The sequence below is a fragment of the Oncorhynchus nerka genome, linkage group LG11, assembly GCF_034236695.1.
Source record: "Oncorhynchus nerka isolate Pitt River linkage group LG11, Oner_Uvic_2.0, whole genome shotgun sequence".
NCBI classification, from domain to species: domain Eukaryota; kingdom Metazoa; phylum Chordata; class Actinopteri; order Salmoniformes; family Salmonidae; genus Oncorhynchus; species Oncorhynchus nerka.
In genome coordinates, this window is record NC_088406.1 from 10816780 (window position 1) to 10833920 (window position 17141).

General features: G+C 44.3%; 1 protein-coding gene and 1 long non-coding RNA gene across 2 annotated transcripts in view; one reads left to right on the plus strand and one right to left on the minus strand.

The window, feature by feature from the left end:
• Window positions 1-363: 363 nt before the first annotated feature.
• LOC115123640 (P2Y purinoceptor 1-like) lies at window positions 364-3412 on the minus strand. The gene is made up of 2 exons (XM_029652991.2): window positions 3324-3412; window positions 364-2988 (listed from the first exon to the last, which is right to left on the minus strand). Exon 2 carries the CDS (start codon window positions 2959-2961, stop codon window positions 1894-1896), a length of 1068 nt encoding a protein of 355 aa, XP_029508851.1. The 5' UTR covers window positions 2962-2988; window positions 3324-3412; the 3' UTR covers window positions 364-1893.
• Window positions 3413-3685: 273 nt separating this feature from the next.
• Window positions 3686-17141, plus strand: part of LOC135573943 (uncharacterized) — a 24458-nt gene continuing 11002 nt past the window's right edge. The window contains exon 1 of the long non-coding RNA XR_010465020.1: window positions 3686-4898. This is a non-coding gene — a long non-coding RNA (uncharacterized LOC135573943). The remainder of the gene's footprint in view (window positions 4899-17141) is intronic.

A 17141-nucleotide genomic window follows, 5' to 3' on the forward strand; every position in this document is an offset into this window, starting at 1 on the left:
GGATCCAGTGTACTAAAGCAATTTATCTAATAATCAGGAAAGCCCTTTGGAACAATTAACAGGGGATAAGGCTGCTTAAACTGAGAAATGGCAACATATACAGCAGGGAGAAAGAGAGAGAGACAGAGACAGAGAGAGTGAGAGTGAGCGAGACAGAGAGAGAGAGAGAGAGACAGAGACAGAGACAGAGAGAGAGAGACAGAGACAGAGACAGAGAGAGAGAGACAGAGACAGAGAGAGTGAGAGTGAGCGAGACAGAGAGAGAGAGAGAGAGACAGACAGACAGACAGACAGACAGACAGACAGACAGACAGACAGACAGACAGACAGATACTTGGGTAGAAAAAAATATAATTCATCTGATAACTTTTAACATGTTTTATATAAAACGTTTATTCACACATTCACAACTGACCCCCAAATGCTGTACAACTTCAGGGCAACTGTGTGCAACATGGCCCCTGACCTGAGCAGCGAATGTGCAGTCCCACAGATTTCTATAAAAGGCAGATATGATCATATCATCCACTTCCTCATCAGGTCTACATATCTCTCAATAATATGGATGGGGGGGTAACTTGTGCATTTAATGCTATTATCAGTCTATCCACATACAATATTATACTATGAACATCTGTGGAACTGCTAGAGTTGCTGCCCAGATCAGGAACAGTCAGAAAATGGCTCAACTAGGATGATAATGAGATACATAGCACAACATACATAGTTCCAGGTTTTAAGTTGATTTTCTCCACCTACTAAAGGTGGCTAAAGAGATTGAAGTTTTAATTGTTATGTGTACAGAACACTGAGAGGTGAAAAACATTTCATTGGGTTTAACAATCCCCCCCAAAAACTCAATATGGCTGTTTTACACATCAAGTAACGTTACATTTAAATCATATGGTCACCTGCATATAAACAGTTCAACACTTCATAGAAAACGTCTGCCGTGATTTTTCATTGGTAAATTGCCTTCCGATAATTACACTGGACTCATGCAATAACAAAAACAAAAAACAATAACAACATAACCTGTACAGTACAACTACAACACACATTCAGTACATTACAGTATATTACTGTATATATCAGTATATTACTGTATTTACAGTACATTACAGTATATTACTGTATATATCAGTATATTACTGTATTTACAGTACATTACAGTATATTACTGTATATATCAGTATATTACTGTATTTACAGTATATTACAGTATATTACTGTATAGTGTCATATTCACATGAGACTAGTATAGTCCCTTCATATTATGTAGAATAGATAGACCATGGACACACAGCGCACGCCACAGTGATATACTGACTGTACTGGTGTTCAATTCATTTGTAGCAGTCTGAGAAAAGCCACTCAGAGCAGTCATAGTGCATTATAATCTCTGTATGTCAACCTCCACAGAGCAGGCATAAGGCCCAGGCTCTTGGTAATAGATCTCAGTCATCCCTGGTGTCTCACCTAGCCTCAGCCACCACTCTCTACCTGCTAAGAGGTAGTGATTATGAAGCATCCACTGGGTGGCTAGCAGAGCCCTCTCTCTCCATTACAAACACATTAGCATTGGTTCGATAGAGGAACAAGGGGACAGTTGTTTACAGGAGATCAACGTATTATCCTTCACCTTATGTCTGGTTATGGATGGATGAGCACTTGGTTCACATTCAGAAAATACCTAGCTAGTAATAAGCATTACAGAGACACAAACTTTTATCGTCAGCTTTGTCACAATCCCGCCCGGACTGTTCTATCCACAGTGCACACAGTCTGCGAGGTCCACAGCACCAATACACAGTACATTTTCACACAAAACCCCTGTACGAGGTTCAGACGGACCACGCGGACCAGAGACCAAGACCAGGAACGAGATCTCTCTCAGAACTGTCCATCTCTGTTCTTGACATACTCCGGCAGGCTGTTGAGCGCCGTCTCTTCACTCTTAGACTGCAGTGGGAGCTCCCCCTTCTTGGATTGTTTTATAGTAGCTCTGGACAACTTCCTCCTGAACGTGTCCCCAGCCAGGAAGTAAAGGACCGGGTCCACACAGCTGTTGAGGCTGGCCAGCCCCCGCGTCACCTGGTAGGTGGCGTACACCCGGTTATTAAAGTCACACATGTCCGGGACCTGGAAGTACAGCCGGGCTCGCATGTTCAGGTTCTTCATCACGTGAAAGGGCAGGTAGGACACAGCGAACACGGCCAGCACGATAATCACCAGGTGGATGGACTTACGCCGTAACGGGCCGTTGTTCATGTCGTTACAGATCAGCGCCTTGACGATCATCCCATAGCAACCCAGGATTATGATGAAGGGGATGCAGAAGCCGAACACGGTCAAACACATGCTATAGATAAAGTAACCCGGCAGCTCATCCTCCGTGGTCGTGTCGTAGCACGTGGTGGCGTTCCGTTTCTGCCCCGTCCTAGAGTAGTAGAGGATGGGAGAGATACTCGCTATGACCACGACCCAGACCAGGGCGCTGGTCAGCACGGCGTTCTTCTTCTTGAGCCTTCCCAGAGACTTGAGCGGGTGGACCACTCCTGTGTACCTGTGGACACTGATACAGGTCAGGAACAGGATGCTGCCGTACAGATTGACATGGAATATAAACCTCTGCAGTCGGCAGAGAACGTCCCCGAATATCCAGTCGGTCTTATTAAAGTAGTAGAAGATGAGGAAGGGCAGGGAGAGGACGTAGCAGAAGTCGGCCAGAGCCAGGTTAAACATGTACACGGAGATGCTGCTCCAGGGTCTCATGTGGCAGACAAACATCCAGATGGACAGACTGTTCCCCACCAGGCCGGTGACGAACACCAGGATGTACACGGTGGGCAGATAGTAGAACTGGAAGCCTGTCCCGGTCAGGGAACATCCCCCCTGTGTTGCCTTGTGGAGATCAGACACGTTCAGGAGGGATGTCAGGTTCAGATCTGTTGTTGTCATGTTGTCAGGGAAACGCAGGTGTTTTTACTGTATGGAGGGAAAGCAAAAGCACATTCAAAGTTAAATAAATCGAAAGAGAAAAGTTCAGGGAGACATGTATCTACATAATGAGTATTTTAAGCAGCCCATTATAATAAAGCTTTAATCCCAGTAGTTTATACATAATGACATGTTCTGTAATATGTATATGGTTTCTGGTCTAGCATTAAACACTCAAAGGAAAGGGAATAGCCCATCTCTCCGTCAATAGCCAATCTCTGGAAGCCAAAAGACGCACATAAATAGCCTAGGCTACACATTGCATAACCATCCCAGTCACAGAGGGAATCCCATAAAAGTTGATCATACACTAGCCTACTCACCGTTGACTTCTATCCCGCATTCCTACAGCCTACACACACCCGAACTCAGAGCGGTTGAGACTGTCGCGTCAGATGTCCTTGTTCCTCCGTCGCCAACAAAGCAAAGCTCTCCGGCTCGGCTAAATTATATTCCGTCTTGTTCGTTCGCTGTCACGATAAACGTCAACCACCGTTCGTCGCGCACGACGACAGCGAACGGCGACAGAGCACAAGGGAAGACAACTGCGACTGCGAGAAGTCTCTAGCGAAAGAGCGCAGGAATTACAAGCGAGCACCGTCACCGGATAGGGTGAAACGCTCACCGCGCGTTGAGGGGAGGGGTGCCACCAACAAAACTGCGAAGCTCCTCAAACGCGCTCTTTCTTTCTGCCTACCAACTCCTCTTCTGACAAGCCCGTTTACAAACTACAGTCCGTCGAGGTGACTGGCAGACTGATGTGGGTATCTGGATTCTTGGCAGCTACTGAATATCATACACGAGTTAATTACAGAACGCACACAGCAGGAAGAGTAGAGAGTGTGAATGTTGGGCCGTGCTGGCATGTTGGAAAGAGATCATTAATATTGTTCAAGAGGTGTATGTCAAAAAGGATTCTATTGCTTTTTTATTCCTTTAAAGTTTGTGCTAGGACTAGACTGTTATATCGTTCTTAAATCAAATCGATTGCCTGTGTCCCATAGTAGATCAAATCAAATCACGTTTTTGTCGCATGATCGGGATACAACAGGTGTAGACGTTACCGTGAAACTGTTGGCCCAAACTAACAATGCGAATTTTAATTTAAAAAATAGGTATTAGGTTCTCTTAAAATCTTAGTGTTGAGGGAATACCGAAAACAACACAAGACCCATATTATAATATAAGTATTGTATTTATCCTAATCCATCCTATGTGTTGGTAGTCCTGTTGTCATCCTGTCCTATCCATCACAATGATGACTACTTCCTGAGACCTATCACTGTAATATGGCAGTTCTATATGCACACCGTGAGGTAAGAATGGAAACGTTTGTGTGTGTGTGTGTGTGTATGAGTGTTTGTGTGTGTGTGTGTGTGCGTGCATGCTTGAGTGTGTGTGTGTATGAGTGTGTGTGTGTGTACATGTGTGTGTGCATGCGTGTGTGTATGAGTGAGAATGTGTGTATGTGTGTACATGTGTGTGTGTATGTGTGAGAATGTGTGTGTGTATGTGTGAGAATGTGTGTGTGTGTGTACATGTGTGTGTGTATGTGTGAGAATGTGTGTGTGTGTATATGTATGTGTGAGAATGTGTGTGTGCATGCGTGTGTGTATGTGTGAGAATGTGTGTGTGTGTGTGTACATGTGTCTGTGTATATGTGTGAGAATGTGTGTGTATGTGTCTATATGTACTACACCACAGGTATACAGCTGTGATCAACAAGGAAGTACTGGTTCTAATAGAGGGCTGGTTTTCTAAAAACAAAGCCCAGAAATGGCCTCTGCAGCTGTCCCTCCTCACTGCCCAGCACTCTGTCCTAGTTGGCCTCACACACCATCTCATACAGGGGGGATACTCTGCCAGCCTGATCTCACCTTTCTTCCCATGACTTATAGGTAAGGCCCTGATGTTTTGCGATATCATGTGACATTGATTTTAACCAGCGGCTTTCTCAGAAAATTGCTTTAGTTGTTTTGTGTATCTCTCAGTTCTGAATGAGGCTTAAAATACAGGATAACATCTCGCTATGTAACGTGACTGTACAAAACACAAGGTCCTGCTAGAGGAGAGGGACAGATCATACGCCATTCACACATATCGCTTTGCCCATTAGTTCTGTTCTGACCTTAGTAACCATGATTCATACATGTTGCTTTACCCAGTAGTTCTGTTCTGACCTTAGTAACCATGATTCATACATGTTGCTTTACCCAGTAGTTCTGTTCTGACCTTAGTAACCATGATTCACACATGTTACTTTACCCAGTAGTGCTGTTCTGACCTTAGTAACCAAGATTCATACATGTTGCTTTACCTATTAGTTCTGTTCTGACCTTAGTAACCAATATTCACACACATCACTTTACCCAGTAGTTCTGTTCTGACCTTAGTAACCATGATTCATACATGTTGCTTTACCCAGTAGTTCTGTTCTGACCTTAGTAACCAAGATTCATACATGTTGCTTTACCCAGTAGTTCTGTTCTGACCTTAGTAACCAAGATTCATACATGTTGCTTTACCCAGTAGTTCTGTTCTGACCTTAGTAACCATGATTCATACATGTTACTTTACCCAGTAGTTCTGTTCTGACCTTAGTAACCAAGATTCATACATGTTACATTACCCAGTAGTTCTGTTCTGACCTTAGTAACCAAGATTCATACATGTTGCTTTACCCATTAGTGCTGTTCTGACCTTAGTAACCATGATTCATACATGTTGCTTTACCCAGTAGTTATGTTCTGACCTTAGTAACCATGATTCATACATCTTGCTTTACCCAGTAGTTCTGTTCTGACCTTAGTAACCAAGATTCATACCTGTTGCTTTACCCAGTAGTTCTGTTCTGACCTTAGTAACAATGATTCATACATGTTGCTTTACCAATTAGTTATGTTCTGACCTTAGTAACCATGATTCATACATGTTGCTTTACCCAGTAGTAATTTTCTGACCTTAGTAACCATGATTCATACATGTTGCTTTACCCAGTAGTTCTGTTCTGACCTTAGTAACCATGATTCATACATGTTGCTTTAGCCATTAGTTCTGTTCTGACCTTAGTAACCAAGATTCATACATGTTGCTTTACCCAGTAGTTCTGTTCTGACCTTAGTAACCATGATTCATACATGTTGCTTTACCCAGTAGTTTTGTTCTGACCTTAGTAACCATGATTCACACATGTTACTTTACCCTGTAGTTCTGTTCTGACCTTAGTAACCAAGATTCATACATGTTACTTTACCCAGTAGTTCTGTTCTGACCTTAGTAACCATGATTCATACATGTTGCTTTACCCAGTAGTTCTGTTCAGACCTTAGTGACCAAGATTCACACACATCGCTTTACCCAGTAGTTCTGTTCTGACCTTAGTAACCATGATTCATACATGTTGCTTTACCCAGTAGTTCTGTTCTGACCTTAGTAACCATGATTCATACATGTTGCTTTACCCAGTAGTTCTGTTCTGACCTTAGTAACCAAGATTCATACCTGTTGCTTTACCCAGTAGTTCTGTTCTGACCTTAGGAACCATGATTCATACATGTTGCTTTACCCAGTAGTTACATTTACATTTACATTTAAGTCATTTAGCAGACGCTCTTATCCAGAGCGACTTACAAATTGGTGCATTCACCTTATGACATCCAGTGGAGCAGCCACTTTACAATAGTGCATCTAAATCTTTTAAGGGGGGGGGGTGAGAAGGATTACTTTATCCTATCCTAGGTATTCCTTAAAGAGGTGGGGTTTCAGGTGTCTCCGGAAGGTGGGGATTGACTCCGCTGTCCTGGCGTCGTGAGGGAGTTTGTTCCACCATTGGGGGGCCAGAGCAGCGAACAGTTTTGACTGGGCTGAGCGGGAACTGTACTTCCTCAGTGGTAGGGAGGCGAGCAGGCCAGAGGTGGATGAACGCAGTGCCCTTGTTTGGGTGTAGGGCCTGATCAGAGCCTGGAGGTACTGAGGTGCCGTTCCCCTCACAGCTCCGTGAGGCAAGCACCATGGTCTTGTAGCGGATGCGAGCTTCAACTGGAAGCCAGTGGAGAGAGCGGAGGAGCGGGGTGACGTGGGAGAGAACTTGGGAAGGTTGAACACCAGACGGGCTGCGGCGTTCTGGATGAGTTGTAGGGGTTTAATGGCACAGGCAGGGAGCCCAACCAACAGCGAGTTGCAGTAATCCAGACGGGAGATGACAAGTGCCTGGATTAGGACCTGCGCCGCTTCCTGTGTGAGGCAGGGTCGTACTCTGCGGATGTTGTAGAGCATGAACCTACAGGAACGGGCCACCGCCTTGATGTTAGTTGAGAACGACAGGGTGTCGTCCAGGATCACGCCAAGGTTCTTAGCGCTCTGGGAGGAGGACACAGTGGAGTTGTCAACCGTGATGGCGAGATCATGGAACGGGCAGTCCTTCCCGGGAGGAAGAGCAGCTCCGTCTTGCCGAGGTTCAGCTTGAGGTGGTGATCCGTCATCCACACTGATATGTCTGCCAGACATGCAGAGATGCGATTCGCCACCTGGTCATCAGAAGGGGGAAAGGAGAAGATTAATTGTGTGTCATCTGCATAGCAATGATAGGAGAGACCATGTGAGGTTATGACAGAGCCAAGTGACTTGGTGTATAGCGAGAATAGGAGAGGGCCTAGAACAGAGCCCTGGGGACACCAGTGGTGAGAGCACGTGGTGAGGAGACGGATTCTCGCCACGCCACCTGGTAGGAGCGACCTGTCAGGTAGGACGCAATCCAAGCGTGGGCCGCGCCGGAGATGCCCAACTCGGAGAGGGTGGAGAGGAGGATCTGATGGTTCACAGTATCGAAGGCAGCCGATAGGTCTAGAAGGATGAGAGCAGAGGAGAGAGTTAGCTTTAGCAGTGCGGAGCGCCTCCGTGATACAGAGAAGAGCAGTCTCAGTTGTATGACTAGTCTTGAAACCTGACTGATTTGGATCAAGAAGGTCATTCTGAGAGAGATAGCGGGAGAGCTGGCCAAGGACGGCACGTTCAAGGGTTTTGGAGAGAAAAGACAGAAGGGATACTGGTCTGTAGTTGTTGACATCGGAGGGATCGAGTGTAGGTTTTTTCAGAAGGGGTGCAACTCTCGCTCTCTTGAAGACGGAAGGGACGTAGCCAGCGGTCAGGGATGAGTTGATGAGCGAGGTGAGGTAAGGAGAAGGTCTCCGGAAATGGTCTGGAGAAGAGAGGAGGGGATAGGGTCAAGCGGGCAGGTTGTTGGGCGGCCGGCCGTCACAAGACGCGAGATTTCATCTGGAGAGAGGGAGAAAGAGGTCAGAGCACAGGGTAGGGCAGTGTGAGCAGAACCAGCGGTGTCGTTTGACTTAGCAAACGAGGATCAGATGTCGTCGACCTTCTTTTCAAAATGGTTGACGAAGTCATCTGCAGACAGGGAGGAGGGGGGGAGGATTCAGGAGGGAGGAGAAGGTGGCAAAGAGCTTCCTAGGGTTAGAGGCAGATGCTTGGAATTTAGAGTGGTAGAAAGTGGCTTTAGCAGCAGCGACAGAAGATGAAAATGTAGAGAGGAGGGAGTGAAAGGATGCCAGGTCCGCAGGGAGGGAGTTTTCCTCCATTTCCGCTCGGCTGCCCGGAGCCCTGTTCTGTGAGCTCGCAATGAGTCGTCGAGCCACGGAGCGGGAGGGGAGGACCGAGCCGGCCTGGAGGATAGGGGACATAGAGAGTCAAAGGATGCAGAAAGGGAAGAGAGGAGGGTTGAGGAGGCAGAATCAGGAGATAGGTTGAGAAGGTTTGAGCAGAGGGAAGAGATGATAGGATGGAAGAGGAGAGAGTATGGGGGGAGAGAGCGAAGGTTGGGACGGCGCGATACCATCCGAGTAGGGGCAGTGTGGGAAGTGTTGGATGAGAGCGAGAGGAAAAGGATACAAGGTAGTGGTCGGAGACTTGGAGGAGTTGCAATGAGGTTAGTGGAAGAACAGCATCTAGTAAAGATGAGGTTGAGCGTATTGCCTGCCTTGTGAGTAGGGGGAAGGTGAGAGGGAGAGGTCAAAAGAGGAGAGGAGTGGAAAGAAGGAGGCAGAGAGGAATGAGTCAAAGGTAGGCGTGGGGAGGTTAAAGTCGCCCAGAACTGTGAGAGGTGAGCCGTCCTCAGGAAAGGAGCTTATCAAGGCATCAAGCTCATTGATGAACTCTCCGAGGGAACCTGGAGGGCGATAAATGATAAGGATGTTAAGCTTGAAAGGGCTGGTAACTGTGACAGCATGGAATTCAAAGGAGGCGATAGACAGATGGGTAAGGGGAGAAAGAGAGAATGACCACTTGGGAGAGATGAGGATCCGGTGCCACCACCCCGCTGACCAGAAGCTCTGGGGTGTGCGAGAACACGTGGGCGGACGAAGAGAGAGCAGTAGGAGTAGCAGTGTTATCTGTGGTGATCCATGTTTCCGTCAGTGCCAAGAAGTCGAGGGACTGGAGGGGAGGCATAGGCTGAGATGAACTCTGCCTTGTTGGCCGCAGATCGGCAGTTCCAGAGGCTACCGGAGACCTGGAACTCCACGTGGGTCGTGCGCGCTGGGACCACCAGATTCGGGTGGCCGCGGCCACGCGGTGTGGAGCGTTTGTATGGTCTGTGCAGAGAGGAGAGAACAGGGATAGACAGACACATAGTTGACAGGCTACAGAAGAGGCTACGCTAATGCAAAGGAGATTGGAATGACAAGTGGACTACACGTCTCGAATGTTCAGAAAGTTGAGCTTACGTAGCAAGAATCTTATTGACTAAAATGATTAAAAATGATACAGTACTGCTGAAGTAGGCTAGCTGGCAGTGGCTGCGTTGTTGACTTTGTAGGCTAGCTGGCAGTGGCTGCGTTGTTGATTCGGGGGCTAGCTGGCTAGCTAGCAGTGTTGATTACGTTACGTTGCGTTAAAAGAATGACAATAGCTGGCTAGGTAACCTAGAAAATCGCTCTAGACTACACAATTATCTTTGATACAGAGACGGCTATGTAGCTAGCTATGTAGACGGTGGGCGTTAGCTAGCTGGCTAGCTGCTGGGCAGATAGCAGTGTAGACTGCGTTAGGACGACGAAATACGATAATTACGCAATTATCTTTGATACAAAGACGGCTATGTAGCTAGCTAAGAAGAAATTGCTAAGATTAGACAAATCAAACCGTTGTACTATAATGAAATGTAATGAAATGTAATGAAAAGTTATACTACCTGCAGACCGAAGTGCAGATGCGACTGCTCGCTCCAACCCGGAAGAGCTTAGTTCTGTTCTGACCTTAGTAACCAATATTCATACATGTTGCTTTACCCAGTAGTTCTGTTCTGACCTTAGTAACCAAGATTCACACACATCGCTTTACCCAGTAGTTCTGTTCTGACCTTAGTAACCATGATTCATACATGTTGCTTTACCCAGTAGTTCTGTTCTGACCTTAGTAACCATGATTCATACATGTTACTTTACCCAGTAGTTCTGTTCTGACCTTAGTAACCATGATTCATACATGTTACTTTACCCAGTAGTTCTGTTCTGACCTTAGTAACCATGATTCCATGTAGTTCTGTTCTGACCTTATGATTCATACATGTTACTTTACCCAGTAGTTCTGTTCTGACCTTAGTAACCAAGATTCATGTTACTTTACAGTAGTTCTGTTTGCTTTAACCAAGATTCATACATGTTGCTTTACCCAGTAGTTCTGTTCTGACCTTAGTAACCAAGATTCATACATGTTACTTTACCCAGTAGTTCTGTTCTGACCTTAGTAACCAAGATCCATACATGTTGCGCTACCCAGTAGTTCTGTTCTGACCTGTAGTGGCCAATCAGTTCAAATATGACACGACCAAGAACTTTGTGAAAATCAATATAGACTTTTAATACACCCGTATCATAAGCCGGAGCGATCCGCGGAACACACCCCTTTTCCAGAGCCCTGGCTCCAGTATTTATCCACATATTGCATATGAGCCCATCCCATATGCAAAATAAGTTTACATTCCAATCCGTGCATCCTCTTTGTTCAACTCAATAATGATGACAAGACCCTTGCTTTGTTCCTGCACTTAACTAAATGCATTCTTTTGTTTGTGTATTATCTAAGATCAGCAGACTATGTGTCTCCTCAGTTTCTAGCGTGTCCAGCTATACTAAAAATACTATACATTCCTCTATTTTACAGCCCTATGTTTTGGCTCTGTAATTAACTCTGTGTCCCTTTTGTATGTGTCTTTCAACTCTTTTAGCTTTAGGGTGCCCAGCTGTTCTGGTCACCTTCTTTTCATATGGTTGTCTAAGATCAAACAGACTTGTGTCTCCCCTGTGATGTGACTGATATCTGTAATCCATCAGTTGGTCATTTGGCTGACCCCCTCCTTTGTTATATCCCTCTGGCCTTGGTATGTCCAGCTATCCTGGCAGATATGTCACCTTTCCTTCATGTAGTCTGTTTTTAGTGTTCAGCTATTCTATACATATTATGCATTTGTCTATGTGTTATATTTGCAACCACAGACCTTAGTAACCATGATTCATACATGTTACTTTAACCAGTAGTTCTGTTCTGACCTTAGTAACCAAGATTCATACATGTTGCTTTACCCAGTAGTTCTGTTCTGACCTTAGTAACCAAGATTCACACATGTTGCTTTACCCAGTAGTTCTGTTCTGACCTTAGTAACCATGATTCATACATGTTACTTTACCCAGTAGTTCTGTTCTGACCTTAGTAACCAAGATTCATACATGTTGCTTTACCCAGTAGTTCTGTTCTGACCTTAGTAACCAAGATTCATACATGTTACTTTACCCAGTAGTTCTGTTCTGACCTTAGTAACCAAGATTCATACATGTTGCTTTACCCATTAGTTCTGTCCTGACCTTAGTAACCATGATTCATGCATGTTGCTTTACCCAGTAGTTCCGTTCTGACCTTAGTAACCAAGATTCATACATGTTGCTTTACCCAGTAGTTCTGTTCTGACCTTAGTAACCAAGATTCATACCTGTTGCTTTACCCAGTAGTTCTGGTCTGACCTTAGTAACCATGATTCATACAGGTTGCTTTACCCAGTAGTTCTGTTCTGACCTTAGTAACCATGATTCATACATGTTGCTTTACCCAGTAGTTCTGTTCTGACCTTAGTAACCATGATTCATACATGTTGCTTTACCCAGTAGTTCTGTTCTGACCTTAGTAACCAAGATTCATACATGTTGCTTTACCCAGTAGTTCTGTTCTGACCTTAGTAACCAAGATTCATACATGTTGCTTTACCCAGTAGTTCTGTTCTGACCTTAGTAACCATGATTCACACATGTTGCTTTATCCAGTAGTTCTGTTCTGACCTTAGTAACCATGATTCATACATGTTGCTTTACCCAGTAGTTCTGTTCTGACCTTAGTAACCAAGATTCATACATGTTGCTTTACCCAGTAGTTCTGTGCTGACCTTAGTAACCAAGATTCATACATGTTACTTTACCCAGTAGTTCTGTTCTGACCTTAGTAACCAAGATTCATACATGTTGCTTTACCCATTACTTCTGTTCTGACCTTAGTAACCAAGATTCATACATGTTGCTTTACCCAGTAGTTCTGTCCTGACCTTAGTAACCAATATTCATACCTGTTGCTTTACCCAGTAGTTCTGTTCTGACCTTAGTAACCATGATTCATACATGTTGCTTTACCCAGTAGTTCTGTTCTGACCTTAGTAACCATGATTCATACATGTTGCTTTACCCAGTAGTTCTGTTCTGACCTTAGTAACCATGATTCATACATGTTGCTTTACCCAGTAGTTATGTTCTGACCTTAGTAACCATGATTCATACATGTTGCTTTACCCAGTAGTTCTGTTCTGACCTTAGTAACCAAGATTCATACATGTTGCTTTACCCATTACTTCTGTTCTGACCTTAGTAACCAAGATTCATACATGTTGCTTTACCCAGTAGTTCTGTCCTGACCTTAGTAACCAATATTCATACCTGTTGCTTTACCCAGTAGTTCTGTTCTGACCTTAGTCATGATTCATACATGTTGCTTTACCCAGTAGTTCTGTTCTGACCTTATTAACCATGATTCATACATGTTGCTTTACCCAGTAGTTCTGTTCTGACCTTAGTAACCATGATTCATGCATGTTGCTTTACCCAGTAGTTCCGTTCTGACCTTAGTAACCAAGATTCATACATGTTGCTTTACCCAGTAGTTCTGTTCTGACCTTAGTAACCAAGATTCATACCTGTTGCTTTACCCAGTAGTTCTGTTCTGACCTTAGTAACCATGATTCATACAGGTTGCTTTACCCAGTAGTTCTGTTCTGACCTTAGTAACCATGATTCATACATGTTGCTTTACCCAGTAGTTCTGTTCTGACCTTAGTAACCATGATTCATACATGTTGCTTTACCCAGTAGTTCTGTTCTGACCTTAGTTACCATGATTCACACATGTTACTTTACCCAGTAGTTCTGTTCTGACCTTAGTAACCAATATTCATACATGTTGCTTTACCCAGTAGTTCTGTTCTGACCTTAGTAACCATGATTCATACATGTTGCTTTACCCAGTAGTTCTGTTCTGACCTTAGTAACCAAGATTCATACATGTTGCTTTACCCAGTAGTTCTGTTCTGACCTTAGTAACCAAGATTCATACATGTTGCTTTACCCAGTAGTTCTGTTCTGACCTTAGTAACCATGATTCACACATGTTGCTTTATCCAGTAGTTCTGTTCTGACCTTAGTAACCATGATTCATACATGTTGCTTTACCCAGTAGTTCTGTTCTGACCTTAGTAACCAAGATTCATACATGTTGCTTTACCCAGTAGTTCTGTGCTGACCTTAGTAACCAAGATTCATACATGTTACTTTACCCAGTAGTTCTGTTCTGACCTTAGTAACCAAGATTCATACATGTTGCTTTACCCATTACTTCTGTTCTGACCTTAGTAACCAAGATTCATACATGTTGCTTTACCCAGTAGTTCTGTCCTGACCTTAGTAACCAATATTCATACCTGTTGCTTTACCCAGTAGTTCTGTTCTGACCTTAGTAACCATGATTCATACATGTTGCTTTACCCAGTAGTTCTGTTCTGACCTTAGTAACCATGATTCATACATGTTGCTTTACCCAGTAGTTCTGTTCTGACCTTAGTAACCATGATTCATACATGTTACTTTACCCAGTAGTTCTGTTCTGACCTTAGTAACCAAGATTCATACATGTTGCTTTACCCAGTAGTTCTGTTCTGACCTTAGTAACCATGATTCATACATGTTGCTTTACCCATTAGTTCTGTTCTGACCTTAGTAACCATGATTCATACATGTTGCTTTACCCAGTAGTTCTGTTCTGACCTTAGTAACCATGATTCATACATGTTACTTTACCCAGTAGTTCTGTTCTGACCTTAGTAACCAAGATTCATACATGTTGCTTTACCCAGTAGTTCTGTTCTGACCTTAGTAACCATGATTCATACATGTTGCTTTACCCAGTAGTTCTGTCCTGACCTTAGTAACCATGATTCATACATGTTGCTTTACCCATTAGTTCTGTTCTGACCTTAGTAACCATGATTCATACATGTTGCTTTACCCAGTAGTTCTGTTCTGACCTTAGTAACCATGATTCATACATGTTACTTTACCCATTAGTTCTGTTCTGACCTTAGTAACCAAGATTCATACATGTTGCTTTACCCAGTAGTTCTGTTCTGACCTTAGTAACCATGATTCATACACATTGCTTTACCCAGTAGTTCTGTTCTGACCTTAGTAACCATGATTCATACATGTTACTTTACCCAGTAGTTCTGTTCTGACCTTAGTAACCATGATTCATACACATTGCTTTACCCAGTAGTTCTGTTCTGACCTTAGTAACCATGATTCATACATGTTACTTTACCCAGTAGTTCTGTTCTGACCTTAGTAACCATGATTCATACATGTTGCTTTACCCATTAGTTCTGTTCTGACCTTAGTAACCATGATTCATACATGTTACTTTACCCATTAGTTCTGTTCTGACCTTAGTAACCATGATTCATACATGTTACTTTACCCATTAGTTCCAGTATGTTCTGTTCTGTTCTACCCTCCATGTGTACAGGGAGACAAGGAGTGTGTTTGCTATCGGGATCAAATGAATGATGGTCGGTTGGTGAGAGAAAAAAATATTTTGGACATATCACATTCAGATACTTTACATTCAAAGGCGTTTCTATTATAAAGCAATACAATTTACAGAATACACAGAAATATAGTTGTTTTGGAGAAAAACATCTACCATAATGTGATTTGCACAATAGACAGTTGACAGCCTGTGGGGTGACATGGCTTGGTTTAAACATACTGTAGCAAAGAGCCTTGTGTTGTTGACAGCCTGTGGGGTGACATGGCTTGGTTTAAACATACTGTAGCAAAGAGCCTTGTGTTGTTGACAGCCTGTGGGGTGACATGGCTTGGTTTAAACATACTGTAGCAAAGAGCCTTGTGTTGTTGACAGCCTGTGGGGTGACATGGCTTGGTTTAAACATACTGTAGCAAAGAGCCTTGTGTTGTTGACAGCCTGTGGGGTGACCAGGCTTGGTTTAAACATACTGTAGCAAAGAGCCTTGTGTTGTTGACAGCCTGTGGGGTGACATGGCTTTGTTTAAACATACTGCAGCAAAGAGCCTTGTGTTGTTGACAGCCTGTGGGGTGACCAGGCTTGGTTTAAACATACTGTAGCAAAGAGCATTGTGTTGTTGACAGCCTGTGGGGTGACATGGCTTGGTTTAAACATACTGTAGCAAAGAGCCTTGTGTTGTTGACAGCCTGTGGGGTGACCAGGCTTGGTTTAAACATACTGTAGCAAAGAGCCTTGTGTTGTTGACAGCCTGTGGGGTGACATGGCTTGGTTTAAACATACTGTAGCAAAGAGCCTTGTGTTGTTGACAGCCTGTGGGGTGACCAGGCTTGGTTTAAACATACTGTAGCAAAGAGCCTTGTGTTGTTGACAGCCTGTGGGGTGACATGGCTTTGTTTAAACATACTGCAGCAAAGAGCCTTGTGTTGTTGACAGCCTGTGGGGTGACCAGGCTTGGTTTAAACATACTGTAGCAAAGAGCATTGTGTTGTTGACAGCCTGTGGGGTGACATGGCTTGGTTTAAACATACTGTAGCAAAGAGCCTTGTGTTGTTGACAGCCTGTGGGGTGACCAGGCTTGGTTTAAACATACTGTAGCAAAGAGCCTTGTGTTGTTGACAGCCTGTGGGGTGACATGGCTTGGTTTAAACATACTGTAGCAAAGAGCCTTGTGTTGTTGACAGCCTGTGGGGTGACATGGCTTGGTTTAAACATACTGTAGCAAAGAGCCTTGTGTTGTTGACAGCCTGTGGGGTGACATGGCTTGGTTTAAACATACTGTAGCAAAGAGCCTTGTGTTGTTGACAGCCTGTGGGGTGACATGGCTTGGTTTAAACATACTGTAGCAAAGAGCCTTGTGTTGTTGACAGCCTGTGGGGTGACATGGCTTGGTTTAAACATACTGTAGCAAAGAGCCTTGTTTTGTTGACCAACAGCCAGTGGATTGGCAAATGAACCAGGACCTTGGGGCTGATTGAACAGAATGACATTCACCACTTCCTCCCTGATATAATCATCATGAAAAGGGTGGAGAACAGGGGCCAAATACTATTTGTTGTTGGTCCTGACCTGGCCTGCATCACTGCTCCTACTGACCACCCAATCCTCATCAGTTGCTGTCATTCTCATTAGATGCAGTGCAACTGGGCTCTCCTTTCAACCAATTGGATCGCATCATATTGGAGGTAGGCATGGTAAGGCACAATACACAGTTAGTGCAATTTGGCCCCAAAAACTCCATCGACCAATCCCTCTCTTTCTCTCTCCATCCATCGACCAATCCCTCTCTTTCTCTCTCCAACAATCGACCAATCCCTCTCTTTCTCTCTCCATCCATCGACCAATCCCTCTCGTTCTCTCTCCATCCATCGACCAATCCCTCTCGTTCCCTCTCCATCCATCGACCAATCCCTCTCGTTCTCTCTCCATCCATCGACCAATCCCTCTCGTTCTCTCTCCATCCATCGACCAATCCCTCTCGTTCTCTCTCCATCGATCGA

Coding starts and splice junctions, on each gene's coding strand:
- LOC115123640 (XM_029652991.2), bottom strand. CDS start 2,961: ATGACAACAACAGATCTGAACCTGACATCCCTCCTGAACGTGTCTGAT.